At 47.1% G+C, this 14,631-nt stretch overlaps 5 protein-coding genes across 5 annotated transcripts; 3 read left to right on the forward strand and 2 right to left on the reverse strand.

Annotated features, from left to right (window-relative positions):
• Positions 1 to 2,439: 2,439 nt before the first annotated feature.
• Positions 2,440 to 4,941, reverse strand: PtA15_10A573 (uncharacterized protein; the record flags this gene model as incomplete). Its single annotated transcript, XM_053160762.1, has 3 exons — positions 2,440 to 2,638; positions 2,708 to 4,269; positions 4,348 to 4,941. 3 exons carry the CDS (start codon positions 4,939 to 4,941, stop codon positions 2,440 to 2,442), a joined length of 2,355 nt encoding a protein of 784 aa, XP_053024704.1.
• Positions 4,942 to 7,260: 2,319 nt separating this feature from the next.
• On the forward strand, positions 7,261 to 8,068 carry PtA15_10A574 (uncharacterized protein; the record flags this gene model as incomplete). Its single annotated transcript, XM_053160763.1, has 2 exons — positions 7,261 to 7,467; positions 7,631 to 8,068. 2 exons carry the CDS (start codon positions 7,261 to 7,263, stop codon positions 8,066 to 8,068), a joined length of 645 nt encoding a protein of 214 aa, XP_053024705.1.
• A 1,377-nt stretch (positions 8,069 to 9,445) lies between these two features.
• On the forward strand, positions 9,446 to 10,259 carry PtA15_10A575 (uncharacterized protein; the record flags this gene model as incomplete). The annotated part of the gene is made up of 2 exons (XM_053160764.1): positions 9,446 to 9,683; positions 9,916 to 10,259. 2 exons carry the CDS (start codon positions 9,446 to 9,448, stop codon positions 10,257 to 10,259), a joined length of 582 nt encoding a protein of 193 aa, XP_053024706.1.
• Positions 10,260 to 11,607: 1,348 nt separating this feature from the next.
• On the reverse strand, positions 11,608 to 13,835 carry PtA15_10A576 (uncharacterized protein; the record flags this gene model as incomplete). The annotated part of the gene is made up of 9 exons (XM_053160765.1): positions 11,608 to 11,628; positions 11,694 to 12,058; positions 12,131 to 12,469; positions 12,538 to 12,840; positions 12,923 to 13,151; positions 13,227 to 13,437; positions 13,507 to 13,573; positions 13,641 to 13,709; positions 13,793 to 13,835. The coding sequence occupies 9 exons, from the start codon at positions 13,833 to 13,835 to the stop codon at positions 11,608 to 11,610; spliced, it is 1,647 nt and encodes a 548-aa protein (XP_053024707.1).
• Positions 13,836 to 14,250: 415 nt separating this feature from the next.
• PtA15_10A577 (uncharacterized protein) lies at positions 14,251 to 14,613 on the forward strand (the record flags this gene model as incomplete). The annotated part of the gene is made up of 1 exon (XM_053160766.1): positions 14,251 to 14,613. The coding sequence occupies one exon, from the start codon at positions 14,251 to 14,253 to the stop codon at positions 14,611 to 14,613; it is 363 nt and encodes a 120-aa protein (XP_053024708.1).
• Between the last annotated feature and the right edge of the window lie 18 nt (positions 14,614 to 14,631).

A 14,631-nucleotide genomic window follows, 5' to 3' on the forward strand; every position in this document is an offset into this window, starting at 1 on the left:
GTGCCGCAGTGATAGGAAGAAAATAGTCGAAGCATCACACCACATGGGTAGCTGACTAGAGTCAATCCACACACCCGGCTGGGGCGGGGGCTTTCATCTTTCTTCTGCTAGCTTCATATACTTCAAAAATCAAAACGGCTTCATTTTGATTGAACTCCAAGTCCAACACAAATTATGAAGGCATTATCCATTCCTTTGATCCGAAATCATGGACAACATACACATCATCTTAATTCCTTGTTACTTTGCCAAAGACAAGTTAATATTAAGGCTTGTATCAATCTCGTATCAACGGTGAAACCATTACGATACATTTGGCTGTTACATTGCTTAGTGATCGGCAAAAAATACATGCACCTTTGGATATTTGTAGCACATCGCTGTTCCAATGCGGCACCGCTGCAATGTATCGGGTTCGCCGATCTTCATTCCTCAGCGCATGTACCAATCTCGGCCGGCCGCTACAAATACAGTGTACCGTAGCGGCCGGCCAATGCGCTACCGCTGTAGTGTACATAACAGCGCTTTTTAAGATACGCTACTGGCCGCTGCAAATACTTTTAGCGCAGCGGTCCCAGCGTTGCTCGTATGTAGACATTCCAGGGTGCGAGACGTAGCATTCATGCAGGGCAGCATTCTTCTGCTTCTTTGATCATGGCATGGCGCAAGCTGGTGCATTATCAACCACCAATGATCTCACCAGATGTGAAATTGAATACCCTCTGGTTTTCAGGGTGTAGCACTCCCTGTGCTGTAGTATAGGGTCACCGTTTCATCCGACGTGCTTCATCCCAAGCTGAGGGACTTGTGCTATTCTAAGATGATGGCAAAGCCGCCTTGATCACCAGTACTCATGAATAAATGGAAGCAAGAGAGAAAATCAAGACACATTTCTAACATACAGAAATTCCATCAATCCACAAAAAAAATAACTAAAATATTTTGTCATCTGTTTCACTCAACTCAATAACAATAAGATGTGTTCAAATAATTAGTTGAACATTCATATTAAATTGTGACCATTACAAAGTAGGGGAAGCCATTCCCATACATCTGGTGGAAATAGGGAGATAGATAAAAAATTGGATTAGGATTGGTCTGGTCTGACTCTTGCAGAGTGGTTGATCCCCAAATACTTCTCTATATCTTCCAATATATCTTGTTTATCCTTCATCAAAAGTTGCAATGTGTTGGGTAGAGGGTTTATTGGATTTTTAACCTGTTTTGAGAGGTTGTAGAAACTTTCAATTTGTTCAACTTCTGTTCCTGTAAGCTTCCCATTGCAAAGCAATTCATTCTTTATTATTTTCCAGTTTTCAAGGATTGTGAGATCAGCAATCTGCTTGATTGTGGTCTGAACTCGTTGTTGAGTTTCTTCAACACCTAGTATCTTACTGATCCAGAACTGACCTGCCATAAATTTCTTTTGGTTCTGGGTACAAACATCCCGAAACAGTTTGTATGTATCAAGCGCCATGTCACTCAAAGGCAAGTTTTTTGATTGGTCTTCAACATTCAAATGCCGCAATAAACTGTCCATGAGATTTAGATCCAGTTTGTTCTTCTTCCATGTTTCTACCCATTTAGAGTCCCAGAGTTCAAGGTGTTTCTGAAGTTTTTTGTTCTCGTTTACTGATTTACTTTTGGTGGCTTGTCCTTTCTCCTTTGTGATGAATGTTGTTGTGTCAGTTTCAGTGTCCATCATTGGATCCCCCTCAGAGGATTGGATAGTGTTTGCTTCAAGAATCTTGTATGTGGGCCTGGGCCCCTTGATTCCCGGAAAAATCTCATCCTCCTCAAGATGGGATCTGGGGTGAAAAGCCAAGTACAACTGTTCATATATTATCTTGTCATTTTCTAACTGCTTATCAGCTTCAGGCTTGACTTTTTCACCACGTTGCAACAGCTCTAACAGCTGAGGCTTTATGGTATATAATCAAGAAAAAGTGATGCACAAAAGCACAAGTTTCAGTTTAGCCATGCTACATACCCTTCAAAGTTTCAATTCTCATGAGGGGTTACTTACCAAGGTGTAAACTCTGAATTTCTTTTTGTTCTGGTCTTCACCAAGCTCCTGGAATGGATGATTCTTTCCTGGAAGCTTCTCTTTTGGATTTTTCAAGACACTATTTCCAGAAAAAAACAAACAAGATTGATTGGTATGAGTGGATCGCTCTATGATTCAATAACTTTAAAATAATTCAAGAAAAAACATACACTTTTGCATCTTCCACTTGAATTTTGTCCTGCAGTTCTGAACTTGCTTTAATTGAACTTTTAGGTTTACTTTTCTTTTTTCTTTTGCTTGGGTTTTTTCCAAGAGGTTTGGTTTTCTTTTCCAATCCCCCAGACTTCTGAACATTCTCAATTTTTCTTTGAAATGGATTCAAGCAAGAGTGTAAACATCTCATCTCAGAGTCAAAAGTATCACAAAAAAGCTTACTCTTCCTTGAGTGTTAGAATTCCACCTTCCACTATTTCTGAGCTGGATTCTTGATTCTTGGGTACAGATATTTCCTTGGCAGGAATTTCTTGATTGGTGAATGTTGAACCAATCTGAGGATTTTTGTCACTATTCAAATCTTGCACTTGAACCTTTCTTGGCCCATGCTTGGGCTCATTCTTTGTATTGATATCTCTGTTCAATTTCCGTCATTGTCAGTATTTACATATATTATTAAATATTCTTAGCTCAATTTAGACTCACTTCTTTGCAATTTCATCCACTTTATTTCTCAACATTATACCATTGGTATCAGTGTCAAATTTGACTATAGTAGCTTTTGGAGAAATATCATCAACAACTGGAGTTATTTTTGGCTCAGAGTTGGCCAATCTCTTGCCAAGGAAAGGGGAAGTAAGTTCTGAATTGGTGTATTCAAAACCGGAAGAATCAAACAAAGACTGTTTGCTAGAGTCGGTATCTTGAGTGTTTACTGTGTGTGCTGGTAAGATAGGAGCTGTTGCTTCTATTTTTTTTATCCCCCCTTCATTATTCTTGACCGTGTTCAGAGTTGCAGGTTTTTTCAGAAGTGCATTTTTGTAAGAATGCACAGCTGTTTCGAGGCCCATTCCATTTTCTGAAAGGCTGGGGCTGCTCTTGAGGACCTCTCCAGGCACGTGCTTTGGAGTTCCCACATTTTTTCCGGAGGTTGGTTGATTTTTATCGGCTAGGATTGGCAATGAAGCTCTAATTTTAACTTGAAGAGAATCTTCACGGCCTTTTCTTATCGATGTGGTGGGACTCTCTTTCATCAACAAATTGTCATCTTTTGACAGATGGCTTTTGTGATTCTGATTTCCATTCAATGCTGTATCGGAAAAGACTAACACTTCGGCTTTATTGCTTTGATCATTCTTATTCATGGCTGGTTCTGTGATTTCAGATTCCGCAGGACGGATCAAAGGTATCCCATTCTCTGTAGAACCGATGCTGTTTTGAGGGGCTTCCGGCAGGTTAGCCATAGGGGCTCTCTCATGGGTAAATTGATTTCGGGCTGATCGGCTTGATGTTCCGATTTTATCTGTGACCAAATCCTTGCCGTCTGGTTGGGTTGATTTGATGGGAGTTTTCATCAGTGTAATATTTCCTTCTTGAGGCAATGAGTTATTCCCAGTTTGTTTTGAATTTGGTGCCGTGTCAGGAGAGACGTTTTTGATGATAGCTTCAGGATCATCGGAATATTCTGATGTTCGCTTTTGAGAAGAACCGTCGCCTTCAACATTTCTGTTGGTCAAAGGAAAATCATCACCCTTTTCGTTTACTACAGGGTTTTCTTTGATCGACGCGAGCTTCGTTGCAGCAAAAATTTGGGCGGTATTCTGAGTATCCCCCATATGAATATTACCGCTGACAGCATCCGTAATACCCTTGTGGCAAGCAGACGAAAGCCCATCGGAGTTGGATTTCTGAAGAAGATCGGTTGTGCCTTCACTGCTATTTCTTTCTTTAATCACAGTGTTTACCCTTCCACCTGATAGGGCTAAATCAGATGTGTGTTTACTCTGGGGTTGGCCGGAGGTATTTGCAGCTCTGCTTGCGACTCGAGAAACCCTTGTTTCCTTATTTTGTGTTGGGTCGCGGGCTTCTTCAGATGTATGGCCGGCTCTGTTTACAACCCGATAAACCTGTGTTGTCATATCGTTTTTCAGAAAATTTGGGCGAGCCTTCCCTTTCACTTCCGATCCACTCTGATCAAGAATTTTCGGACGCGCGTCAATGGATCCGAAAATCAACTCATTACGTTTCTCTGCATTCTCGGTTACTTTCTGTCACGAAAAAGAAGGCATTCATCATTGAAATCATTTTTCTGTTGATTGAAGTTTTCCATATTTATTTTGACTCACTGAGGGGTTTATGGCTGATTTCGCAGTCCTGGCCAGGGGGGATGGGACCGTTGCGACCTGTGGTCGACCTAAGGAAGCGTTGAACACACCATCCGAGTTTGCCTGGGTATTTGCTCTTGGTTGGTATGGTCCACCACCAAATCCTTTGGAATTCTTTTCCTCACAGGTCACCATTGGCGATTCTCTAGTCCTTCCGTCTGAATAGCCCGATTGAAATGGCACCGCGTTTGGCCGCAACCCTGTCGGAGCAGCTCCATGCACTGGCGCTTGTTGTGGGTTTGGAACATTTGGGACGATATGATTAGTGATCCATGTCACCGGCTCGTACTCGCACGACCAATGGGAAGTATAGGCCACAGGCACAACGTTTTGTCTCCATACAGGGGCAAGCGTATGTTCGGCCGTTTGTACGACTGAAAAGCCTGGGGCCGGCGCAACATCGTTTCCGGCATCAAAGGCAAGATTCCAATGTCCGGCTGAGATGAGAGGTGGTGGGGGATGCATTGGAGCCCCCATGATCAAGTAAACAGTAAGGTGGGTAAAAACTAGAAAGGATGAGATGTGTGCAGTTTTCGAGAGCGACTGACCGACCATTCTTGTTCGATAGCCTCAACAGCCTGTGGCAAAAAGAGAAGCACGGCACTAACAGGAGAAAAAAAGGACAACCTAGCTTTCTCAAGGTCGGCAGCAGATTATGAAGCGCTTCAATCGGCCTTTTGTTATATAGCTCGGCCAAACCATAGATTGATCTCCAGTACCTAGAAGGTGTGAATGACACGTTGCTTCAAGAGCCTAGCTCACGCAGCTCTCACATTCCACCGGGAGCTGTAAATGGAAGGTTCGGCTGGCCCGCGTCCTCCCGTTTCTAAGAAAAATGACTGAGCCGGGCAGACGGAACACGTGAACAAACACTCAATAGCCTTTTGAGTTTGCTTATATCTGATACCTGTTCCATAAATAACGGTTGAATTAAATCAATCGTGCCTTGGCGCCAATGATCAACACACATCAAAACAATTATATTGGATTGTGGGTTGGGTTCCTCCGGGGCTCACACTCCCTCTCCCGATGGCCCACTCACACACCCTCTCCCCAATGCCCAAAGCAAGCGCGCATGAGGCATAACAGCAACGGACCCCTCCGGGGGGCGGGCAGCGCTGGTGCCGAAGACGGAAAGGGCTTATAACACGTTCGACCCTCCGCACCGTCGGTACGGTCCATCCCCACCCCTTCTTTCTTAAAACAACTTTCGATAACTTACCAAAGTTCCACCCTCCTACTCGCGGAAAGGTAAAACACTGGCCGCATTACGCCGACCGGAGGACGGCGTTCCCCCTCCAAGCGGGACTGAGTCAAGTTAGAGCTTTCGACCAGGCCGTCCTTCGCAGCTGCCCCCCGTCATTGGTGTCTCTTGTAATGTCTGGAGACTTCCAATCAATTTCTAATGAAGCATGTAGCATTCGCACTACACTTCAATGCTGTTTTGTATAGGTGGACAATCAAACATTGATCAACATAAAGTGGTCTTGTGATTGAAGAAGTGCGATAAATCCACGGTTAAGGCATACATATTGTTGCATTAACTGATTCTGATTCCTCACAACAAAGTTCATCCGAGTGCCGGCGCGGTAGATCACATGCAATCATTAATCATCCTTCCATCCCAAGAATTCCAGTGAGGTCAAATCGATTGAGAAATGTAATCCTTTGTCAACTGCTCAGCATTCCAGTGTGCAAGGAAAGGTAGTACGTGATCAAGCGGAGTAGCATTCTCCTTGTCCATCACATCTCTCATCGCATCACTTGACCTTTTCTATCCACGTACAATCCAACGTGATGTGTGTACCGTCTTGGCATCCGATGTGGGGTCGTCACATGGTGATGACATCGGAGGGGGACTATGAATGTTCTAGGAAATGGAGGCAGACACCGCTATCAACGGTGGGCCAGCTACGCTAACCGTAGCGTTAGCATGGTGTAGCGTAGCGGAATTCCGCTAAATTTTAGCGTAGCGTTAGCGGAATTGCACCTTCTCTGCGCTAACGCTACGCGCAAAGGGTGCGCAGCTAATTTAGCTGTTAGCGTAGCGTTAGCGCAGATGCGCGCAATTGCGCTAACGCTACACACGCAGGGCGCAAAAGAGCGCGCGCTACGGTGCGCCACAGTGCTTATAGCTGAAAAAAGGCCTTTTTTCCGCTAAAAGCGCTGTAGCGCAGCGTAGCGTGGCGTATTGGCTGTAGCGGCGCGCTAACACTAACAAACAATTGGCGCGCTGTTAGCGCCGCTGAAACGTAGCGCAGCGTAGCGGCGCTAACAGCGCGCTAACGCTACTCAAAATGGGCGGGCGCTTTTTGCCGCTACGCTAACGCCCTGTAGCGTAGTGTAGCGTAGCGGCCCACTGTTGCCGCTATGCCGGATGGGATCTCATTAATGAATCCACAGAGTGTTCAGCAATGAATTTCTTAAAAATTCTTTTTCGTACATATTTCCATCCGGTGTCCAGTGCCATTACAGCAATTTGCACTAATAGTCCATCCCAGGTTGGTCTCCATCAGAATGACCCTCCCCTGCGGGGTGTTGAGAGCTTAATTCTACTCAGCTAATCAGCTAACGTGCCTGTGGTTCTTAGCACTGCGGCACGCCAGCCTGGTTCTCTATCATGAGACGTGTCCCTTCATCGCGAGACACATCGCGTTTCCCTTCGCGTTGGCTGCTAGCATCGGCCGGCCAATCAAGGCCTGCGTCGGCGTGGGGTCCGAGAACCAAAGAGAAGGCTAGCGCACTATGAATGGCTGGGCGCGCTTAGAAACTCCGTGCAGCTTCAAGAGCGTCCAAGTTATTCAGGTGGGCTGGTCTTCCATCAGTCTGACTCAAAATATCTCTTGCCATCACGGCAAGCGCTGGCGCGTTTTGATGTGGACTGCGATGGAAATTCGGCTGGTCTTTGGGATAGACCAGCCATCTTTGTCGGCTTCCGACGCCTATAAAAGAAGTAGTCCGGTCGTCACCTTGCACCCTTCTCCATCCTCCATCAGCTATTGTTTTCACCCATCAGCATCCAAAACCTTCAGAACTATCTTCAGTCCACCAAAACCAATCAAAATCATCTCCATACGCGACGTGATCCCAATACTTTTCCTTCTCCTCACCAAAGCGAACAGCTTATTGAGACATTCTAAGATTTTGAATAAAAAAACAAAACAGTGAGTTCAGATTCATCAACCAATGTTCCTTCCCAGTGATCTCTAGAACTGACATTTTCTTCTTCTTGATTGCTTTACAGATTCACATTTTTTCTTTTGGATACCCAAAGATGTTGTTCAATACCCCAAAGAGCCTGCTTCTCCTCGACGAATGTGATTCCATCACTGATTCAGAAGGCAGCCAGAACCCGCGAACCAGACTTCTTCTTTCCACCCCACTCGAGCCTTCAGTTTTGCGCACCGCCACAGTCAAGTCAATCATCCAGCGCAACCCCTACCGACACGCAAAGGTTGAGCTTGGCTTATACCTTCTGCTTGACTCGGACCCAATGCTCGACGGTGATCTGCCTTCTGCAGGACACCAATCCTCTTCCTCTACCGGAAACTACTGGCTCGATTGCGCGGAGTCAGAAACATCAATCTCATTCCATGATCCCAATGAAATACCTTCCCACCTTTACAACCCTCCGCGTCTGCCCATGATGCAATTGCTCAAGAACTGGTGGCGATACCGTTAAAGCAAATGATTCAAAATAATCATTCCTAGACCTGCAGCGTCTCACCCTGGGAGCTCTTTGACATTGCACTTCAATCCTGAATACTTGAGTCCCGCGTACCCAGGCGTCCCAAAATCTCATGCAGGGAACATGCAACACCTCAGGAAGAAGAAACAATGCGGACCACTGTTTCCCTTCAACTCCAACAAGCCTGTCGGTTTTCAAAATCTTACTTATCTGTTTTTAAACATTGAATCAAGTCCTCAAAACCAATCCGCGGCTCCAGAGAATTTACCAATCTATCAAGTTTCATCGGATCGAGAACAATCTTTAAATCGTTAATCTCTCAGCATCTGTCTCTGTCTCTCTGCATGTTCTGCTCTCTTTTCTTGTTCCTCGGTTTCTGTCTTCTTTCTTCCTCATACCTGCATCCTAATGCCAGTGTCTCTCAGCATCAGTCTCTGTCTCTGTCTCTTGTTCTGTTCTGTCTCTCTTCTTGTTCCTCAGTTTCTCTCTTCTTTCTTCCTCAAATATACATTTTTCTTTCTGTATCTGTCTCTGTGTTTCGCAAATACATCAATTCATTTTCATCATCCTGAGCTCCAAATTTTGATTTTGGAACATGCCTTTCCAATAGGGCCTTCTTGCTCTGGGCGCGTCGCGCCTGTCGAAATCAGGACTGATATAGAATCTAACTCACACCATTCACTTGGTATCTTGTGGAAGGGGTGTTGGTTGGCATATTCTTTTCGAGCATCAAACCCGCGGTGGTCTCCGGGAGGTTCCCTTCGGAGAGATTCTCGTGAGCTTGTTTGATGGGAGTGACAACAACTCGATGGCGGCTTGAGCTCAAGATCTCCGTGATATACCCACAAAGTGTCCACTTAGATTTCTCAAAAACTCCTTTTTTTTAAATATGTATTCTAATCCGGTGCCCCATGTCATTACATCAATTCGCATGAATAGCACCGGGCTTGTCTCCATCAAAATGACCCTCTCCTGCGTGGTGTTGACAGCTTAATTGTACTCAGCTAATGTGCCAGTGGCGTTGTGCTACGACTGTTTTCTTCTTATCACTGCGGAACCCGCCGCAACCGTTACCAGCCCTCTCCGCGTCTCTATCATGAGTGACTTGGAACGCGTCCCTTGACCGCCGGACACATCGCGGTTCCCCTCGCGTCTGCTACTAGCATCCGCCGGCCAATCAAGGCCTGCGTCGGCGTGGGGTCCGAGAACCAGAGAGAAGGCTAGCACACTATGACTGGGTGGGCGCCCTTAGAAACTCCGTACAGCATCAAGAGCGTCCAAGTTATTCAGGTGGGCTGGTCTTCCATCAGTCTGACTCAAAATATCTCTTGCCACCACGGCAAGCTCGGGTGCGTTTTGATGTGGACCGCGATGCAAATTCGGCTGGTCTTGGGGATAGACCAGCCATCTTTGTCGGCTTCCGACGCCTATAAAAGAAGCAGTCCGGTCGTCACCCTCCACCTTTCCCCATCCTCCATCAGCTATCGTTTTCAAACTCCACAACCCATCAGCATCCAAAAACTCCAGAGCAATCTTCAGTCCACCAAAACCAATCATAATCATCTCCATACGCGACGTGATCCCAATACCTTCGAACAACTTGTTCAGGGTAATCAGAGTCTTCTTGGATTTTAAACAAAAAACAAAACAGTGAGTTCAGATTCATCCACCAATGTTCCTTCTCAGTGATCTCTATAACTGACCTTTTCTTTCTTCTTGATTGCTTTACAGATTCACACCTGTTTTTTTTTACAGACTTTCTTTTGGATACCCAAAGATGTTGTTCAATACCCCAAAGAGCCTGCTTCTCCTCGACGAATGTGATTCCATCGCTGATTCAGAAGGCAGCCAGAACCCGCGAACCAGACTTCTTCTTTCCACCCCTCTCGAGCCTTCAGTTTTGCGCACCGTCGCAGTCAAGTCAATCATCCAGCGCAACCCCTACCGACACGCAAAGGTTGAGCTTGGCTTATACCTTCTGCTTGACTCGGACCCAATGCTCGACGGTGATCTGCCTTCTGCAGGACACCAATCCTCTTCCTCTACCGGAAACTACTGGCTCGATTGCGCGGAGTCAGAAACATCAATCTCATTCCATGATCCCAATGAAATACCTTCCCACCTTTACAACCCTCCGCGTCTGCCCATGATGCAATTGCTCAAGAACTGGTGGCGATACCGTTAAAGCAAATGATGCAAAACAATCATTGCGAGACCCGCAACGTCTCGCCTTCGGAGCTCTTCGACATTGTCCTCCGCTCATGAATACTTGAGCCTCGTGGATCCAGTGGCCCCAAATCAACCGCAGGGAGCATTCAAAGCAATGCTCCGGAAGGAGAAACATTAATGTGGATTACCATTGGCCACATTCCCTTCGAACCCAAGCATGGGGCATCCTTTATGTGTTTTTCACCAATCCGTCAACATCCATTGGATCCAGATTGATTCTTCAGTTGTTCCTCTATCTGGCCGTTATCTGTCTCTGTATTTGTTCAGTTAGTCTCTCGTCTTCCGTCCTGCCCGATTCCATCTGTCCCTCTGTTTCTGTTTCTCTTCTTTCTCTCATTCGCAGTCTCTGTTATATCTGTATTTCTCCTTATCGCATGTAACCCCTCATTTGAAGATACGTCATTCAAACCCATCATCCTGAGCTCCAAATCTTGATTCCGCAACGGCCCCCCCCCCGGCCTCAGGAGAGGGTCGCTTGCAAGACATGCCGGGTTTTCGAGAGAGGCACGGTCCTCCCGGCGCGTCTTGCCTTGCACGAGCAGCGATTGTCTGTTGAAACATAATGTCATCACTCTACCCAATTCTATCTTAGGGGATCGCCATCAGATCCGACTTGATACCTGTCGATTCGGCACGTACACGTAGGGCTTCAAAATACACAGCAGCAGACACTTGCTTTGTGTTTCGTATAAATGGAGCAAAATAATTTGATCTTAGAAGTTGGACTGGCGATCGCAAAAAGAAGAACTGCACACTTCGAGAATATTGATGCAGCAGCTGAGCTGATCCCTACAAGGGGTATCGGTCACGCGTAAATTGGAATGTTGTCAATTGGATACGAGTCTTCGTGTTAACTTGTTTGTGGCAAAACAACAAAGATGAGAAAACGATACATTGACGTGTTGTGCATGATTTCAGAGGTCAGATACATGGATAATATATTTGTGTTACACTCGAGGTTGCTCAGCGAAAAAGAAGCTGTTTTTTTAATGTACATTGATGGTAGCAGAAGAGAGATAACAAACAAAGTCCACGTGTGTGACGTTTAATGGTACATATACAGCCAAATGGCCTTGGTGAAAGGGGATTGGCAATGTGGACTTTGTGGATGACCTGGGGTGTTAGATGGTGGCTGGTAGATTGTACAATTCGAAAGGCGAAATGATGAAGTGAAATGAAACGATTTCCTTGCGGTTCCTTTTTTTTGTGCTGTTCCCACGCGGTAAGAATAAATAGATGATGCTGTCCATTTTGGAAACTGGGGGACGCGCTTTTTAAGGCCTCATTTGCCGCCTATGCTTTGCTTAACTGGTGGAGACGGCCTGCTGAGGGATAGGGAATCGGAATTAGTTCGCGTGCGACATTGAAGCGAGAAAACGAGAATAGTTACCTGGGGGACGTCTTGGACGGGATGTATCTCGGGTTTCTCTTTGAGGTTAGCGAGAGCAGCTTCAGTGTGATCGCCGCCCTTGTAAACAGGCAGGCCGTCGGAAGCGGCGCCAGGGGACAAAGGTGGGTGGTCGTGATGTAAGCCGGAAGGCGTAGTGGGCGCGGTGGAGAGCTCGTCATGCACGCTGTGAGCGGTGTCCTCCTCTTCAGACGACCCGCCACTTTCCCCGTCACTAGACTCAGCAACTCGGCGGGTCACCGTGGCCGGGGCTTCGGTTTGAGGCGAACTCTTATCTAAGCCGATGTCGCTGACAGCTGAGACGGCTGTACCAGGCGCCAAGCTGGACCGGACCGTTGCTTGGGTAACTGTAAACAATGGGATGGAAAGTATGAGTATGTGGAGAGAAGAGATGCCGGACAATTTCGAGGGATACTCACAGGAGGCCTTGGCAGGGTGCTGGAGGAATTCCCACCATTGAGTCATCTCTGCATGGGTGCGGGCTTTGAAGCTAAATGCAACATCTTTACGACCAATGCGTAAGGTCCTTTTCATCTTACTGAGACTACCTGTGTGAGGCCCGCCGCTCGAACTCTTTCTGCCCTCGACGTGCCACTTGAACGTCTTAGAGCCTGCTGGCGCAGGAGCACCGATGGAACAGTTGGGCATAAAGATAGAAATTTCTGGCTCTCCGTGTTTCGCGGGATCAGAAGACTTGTGCTCGTGGAGATAGCCGGATGGGGTAAGAACGTAGAATCCTTCTTTGTAATTTTTGGTGTCTGAAGCATGAAAGACCGACAAGAAAATGAGCAAACGGAGGATATTAGATTTAGGGTTGTGGACTCACATCGCTTTTTGCGTTCAAGGAATCCCGCCTTGACCGGCTTGGTAGTGTCGTCATTCTGCCCGGGGAAGGAGATTTTGGCGGCGTCACGCATGGCGATCGATTCGGGAATCAAGTGGCCGCTTCTCTGGGCATATTCATTCCACTCGATCTCAGGGTCAAGCTGAGTGATACCATCGTGGATCGATCGCCAGTGCTTGTTAGTTGCCTCCTGGGCTTGAATTCGAGCCGCTTCAAAGTCTTTCACTGCGGTCTGGATGTCAGTGTTGACACGCTTCTCAAGCTCGAAGGCTTTCTTTTGGTATTCTGTGGAAGGTGAGCCCCTCAAGGATTATTAGCCGGAGTGCATTTATGTAGTCTTATCTGCCGGAGAAATTCGGGGACTTGCCGATGATCATGCGGGTGAGTGAATTCTCAAAGTTAAGTTGATCTTTCAACTGTGATTCAACTTGGCGGTGAATGAGGACTGGGTCATCTTTGGCGGTCAACGCATGGGGGTTGCTCTTGGAGTGGGCTATGCCTTGAGCAAGTTGGGTGAGCAGTCGAGTAGATTCAACACGATGTTGACCGACCTCGGAAGCTAGCGCTCTGGGTTCAGTTTCCAAATCAGCGATGAACTGCGGGCGCGGAAGGGGGGCGTGTGAGCTGGCAGCAAGGGATCCCTAGTAGATAATGAAGAGGACTGGACTTACGAGTTTGATGTCATTCTTGACGTGGTTGAGAGTGTGGAGGACGGTGTGGGTGATCGAGTGAGCAAAGGTATTATGGTAGTCGGCCATTGCTCGGGTCTGTTCACGAGTATCATAGAGGATAGATTGCCAGCCACCTTCGGGAAGGAACTGGTTACCTTCGCGTAGAGGGACTGGTAAATGGCCTCCAATGTTGACCAGCTCGCTTGCCGTGCTGCGCAGATGGAAGAGACAAATTGTCAGAGATGAGCCGGGAAACAGAGGGATGAGCGGAATGGCTTACTGAGTCTCTAATCTGGCAAGGTTCTCGTAGTAAGAGATAAGCCCTTTGGTGATAGACTTGTATTCGACTGTGGTGAGTGTGGCAAGGTTTAGCGAGTGGGGTCAAATGGTGGTGAAGAGAAGAGGCAGACTGACGGAATCGGTCGAAGAGGATATCAACTTCCTTGTGCTCAGACTGGTCGGCATGCTCCGCCGATCCCGAGCCTGTACAGTCGGTGGATGGAAAGTCAAGTGGGTCAGCAAGCCGGTCACAAGAGCCGATCGAATGTATGTGAATAAGTATGTACCCTTTTTGATGGTAGGGGTTGGTTTTTTGAGGAGCGCACTCATGATGAATCAAGCGGCGGTCAGGAGGAGAAAGAAAGGGGGGGCGTTGTTCTTGTGCTTGGAGAGATGGATGTATGCGCGTGAAGGAGGGATGTGGAGTTGAGGTGAGGGACGGGAAGAAGATTGTTAATCCGGAGTGGCTGGGTTTAAATATCCGAGTCTTTTGTTCTTTTTTTTGTGTTTTTTGTTCTTTGCGACTCCGAATGACGTAATAGGATAAACCAGGACTCTCGGAGTATTCGCAAGTCCCAGTGGAGGCACCCCCCCTCGCTTTCCTTTTGGTTGCCCAGATAAGGAACAATCCAGCCTGGGAGCAGGACCAGTCCAAACATTTATCGAGCGAGCATAAATATCTTGTGGGACACCATACAGCTATGTAGTTGACTGCTGGGGCCTAACTGGCAAGACCCATACTGAGATGGCGGGGGATGGCCGAGGACGGCCAAGAGGAGATGGCTGGCAGGTCCCTGGGGCCGCAGCCGAACTGGTCAAGTCTTGGGTCACCAACATCCTCATCCAGCCTCATCCCCTGTTCGCCATCTCCCCAGATCCCGCTGGACGAGCTTGCAAACTCACTCCAGTTGCTCGCGGCTATTGGACCCGATGTAAGCCGTCGGAATGTGTCCCCCAGGGCCTGCTGGAGGTTGTTCAACAATCAAGCATGGCGCCCATCGGGCCATCCTCAGACACATCTCATCACCCTCTCCCATCCAATCAATCTCTTCTCACTTCCTCAACACCACCGATTCTCCACATGCAGCCGAAAATCGAGACGAGTTGACAATCGATAAATTTAATG

This window comes from Puccinia triticina, chromosome 10A (assembly GCF_026914185.1).
Source record: "Puccinia triticina chromosome 10A, complete sequence".
Lineage (NCBI taxonomy): Eukaryota > Fungi > Basidiomycota > Pucciniomycetes > Pucciniales > Pucciniaceae > Puccinia > Puccinia triticina.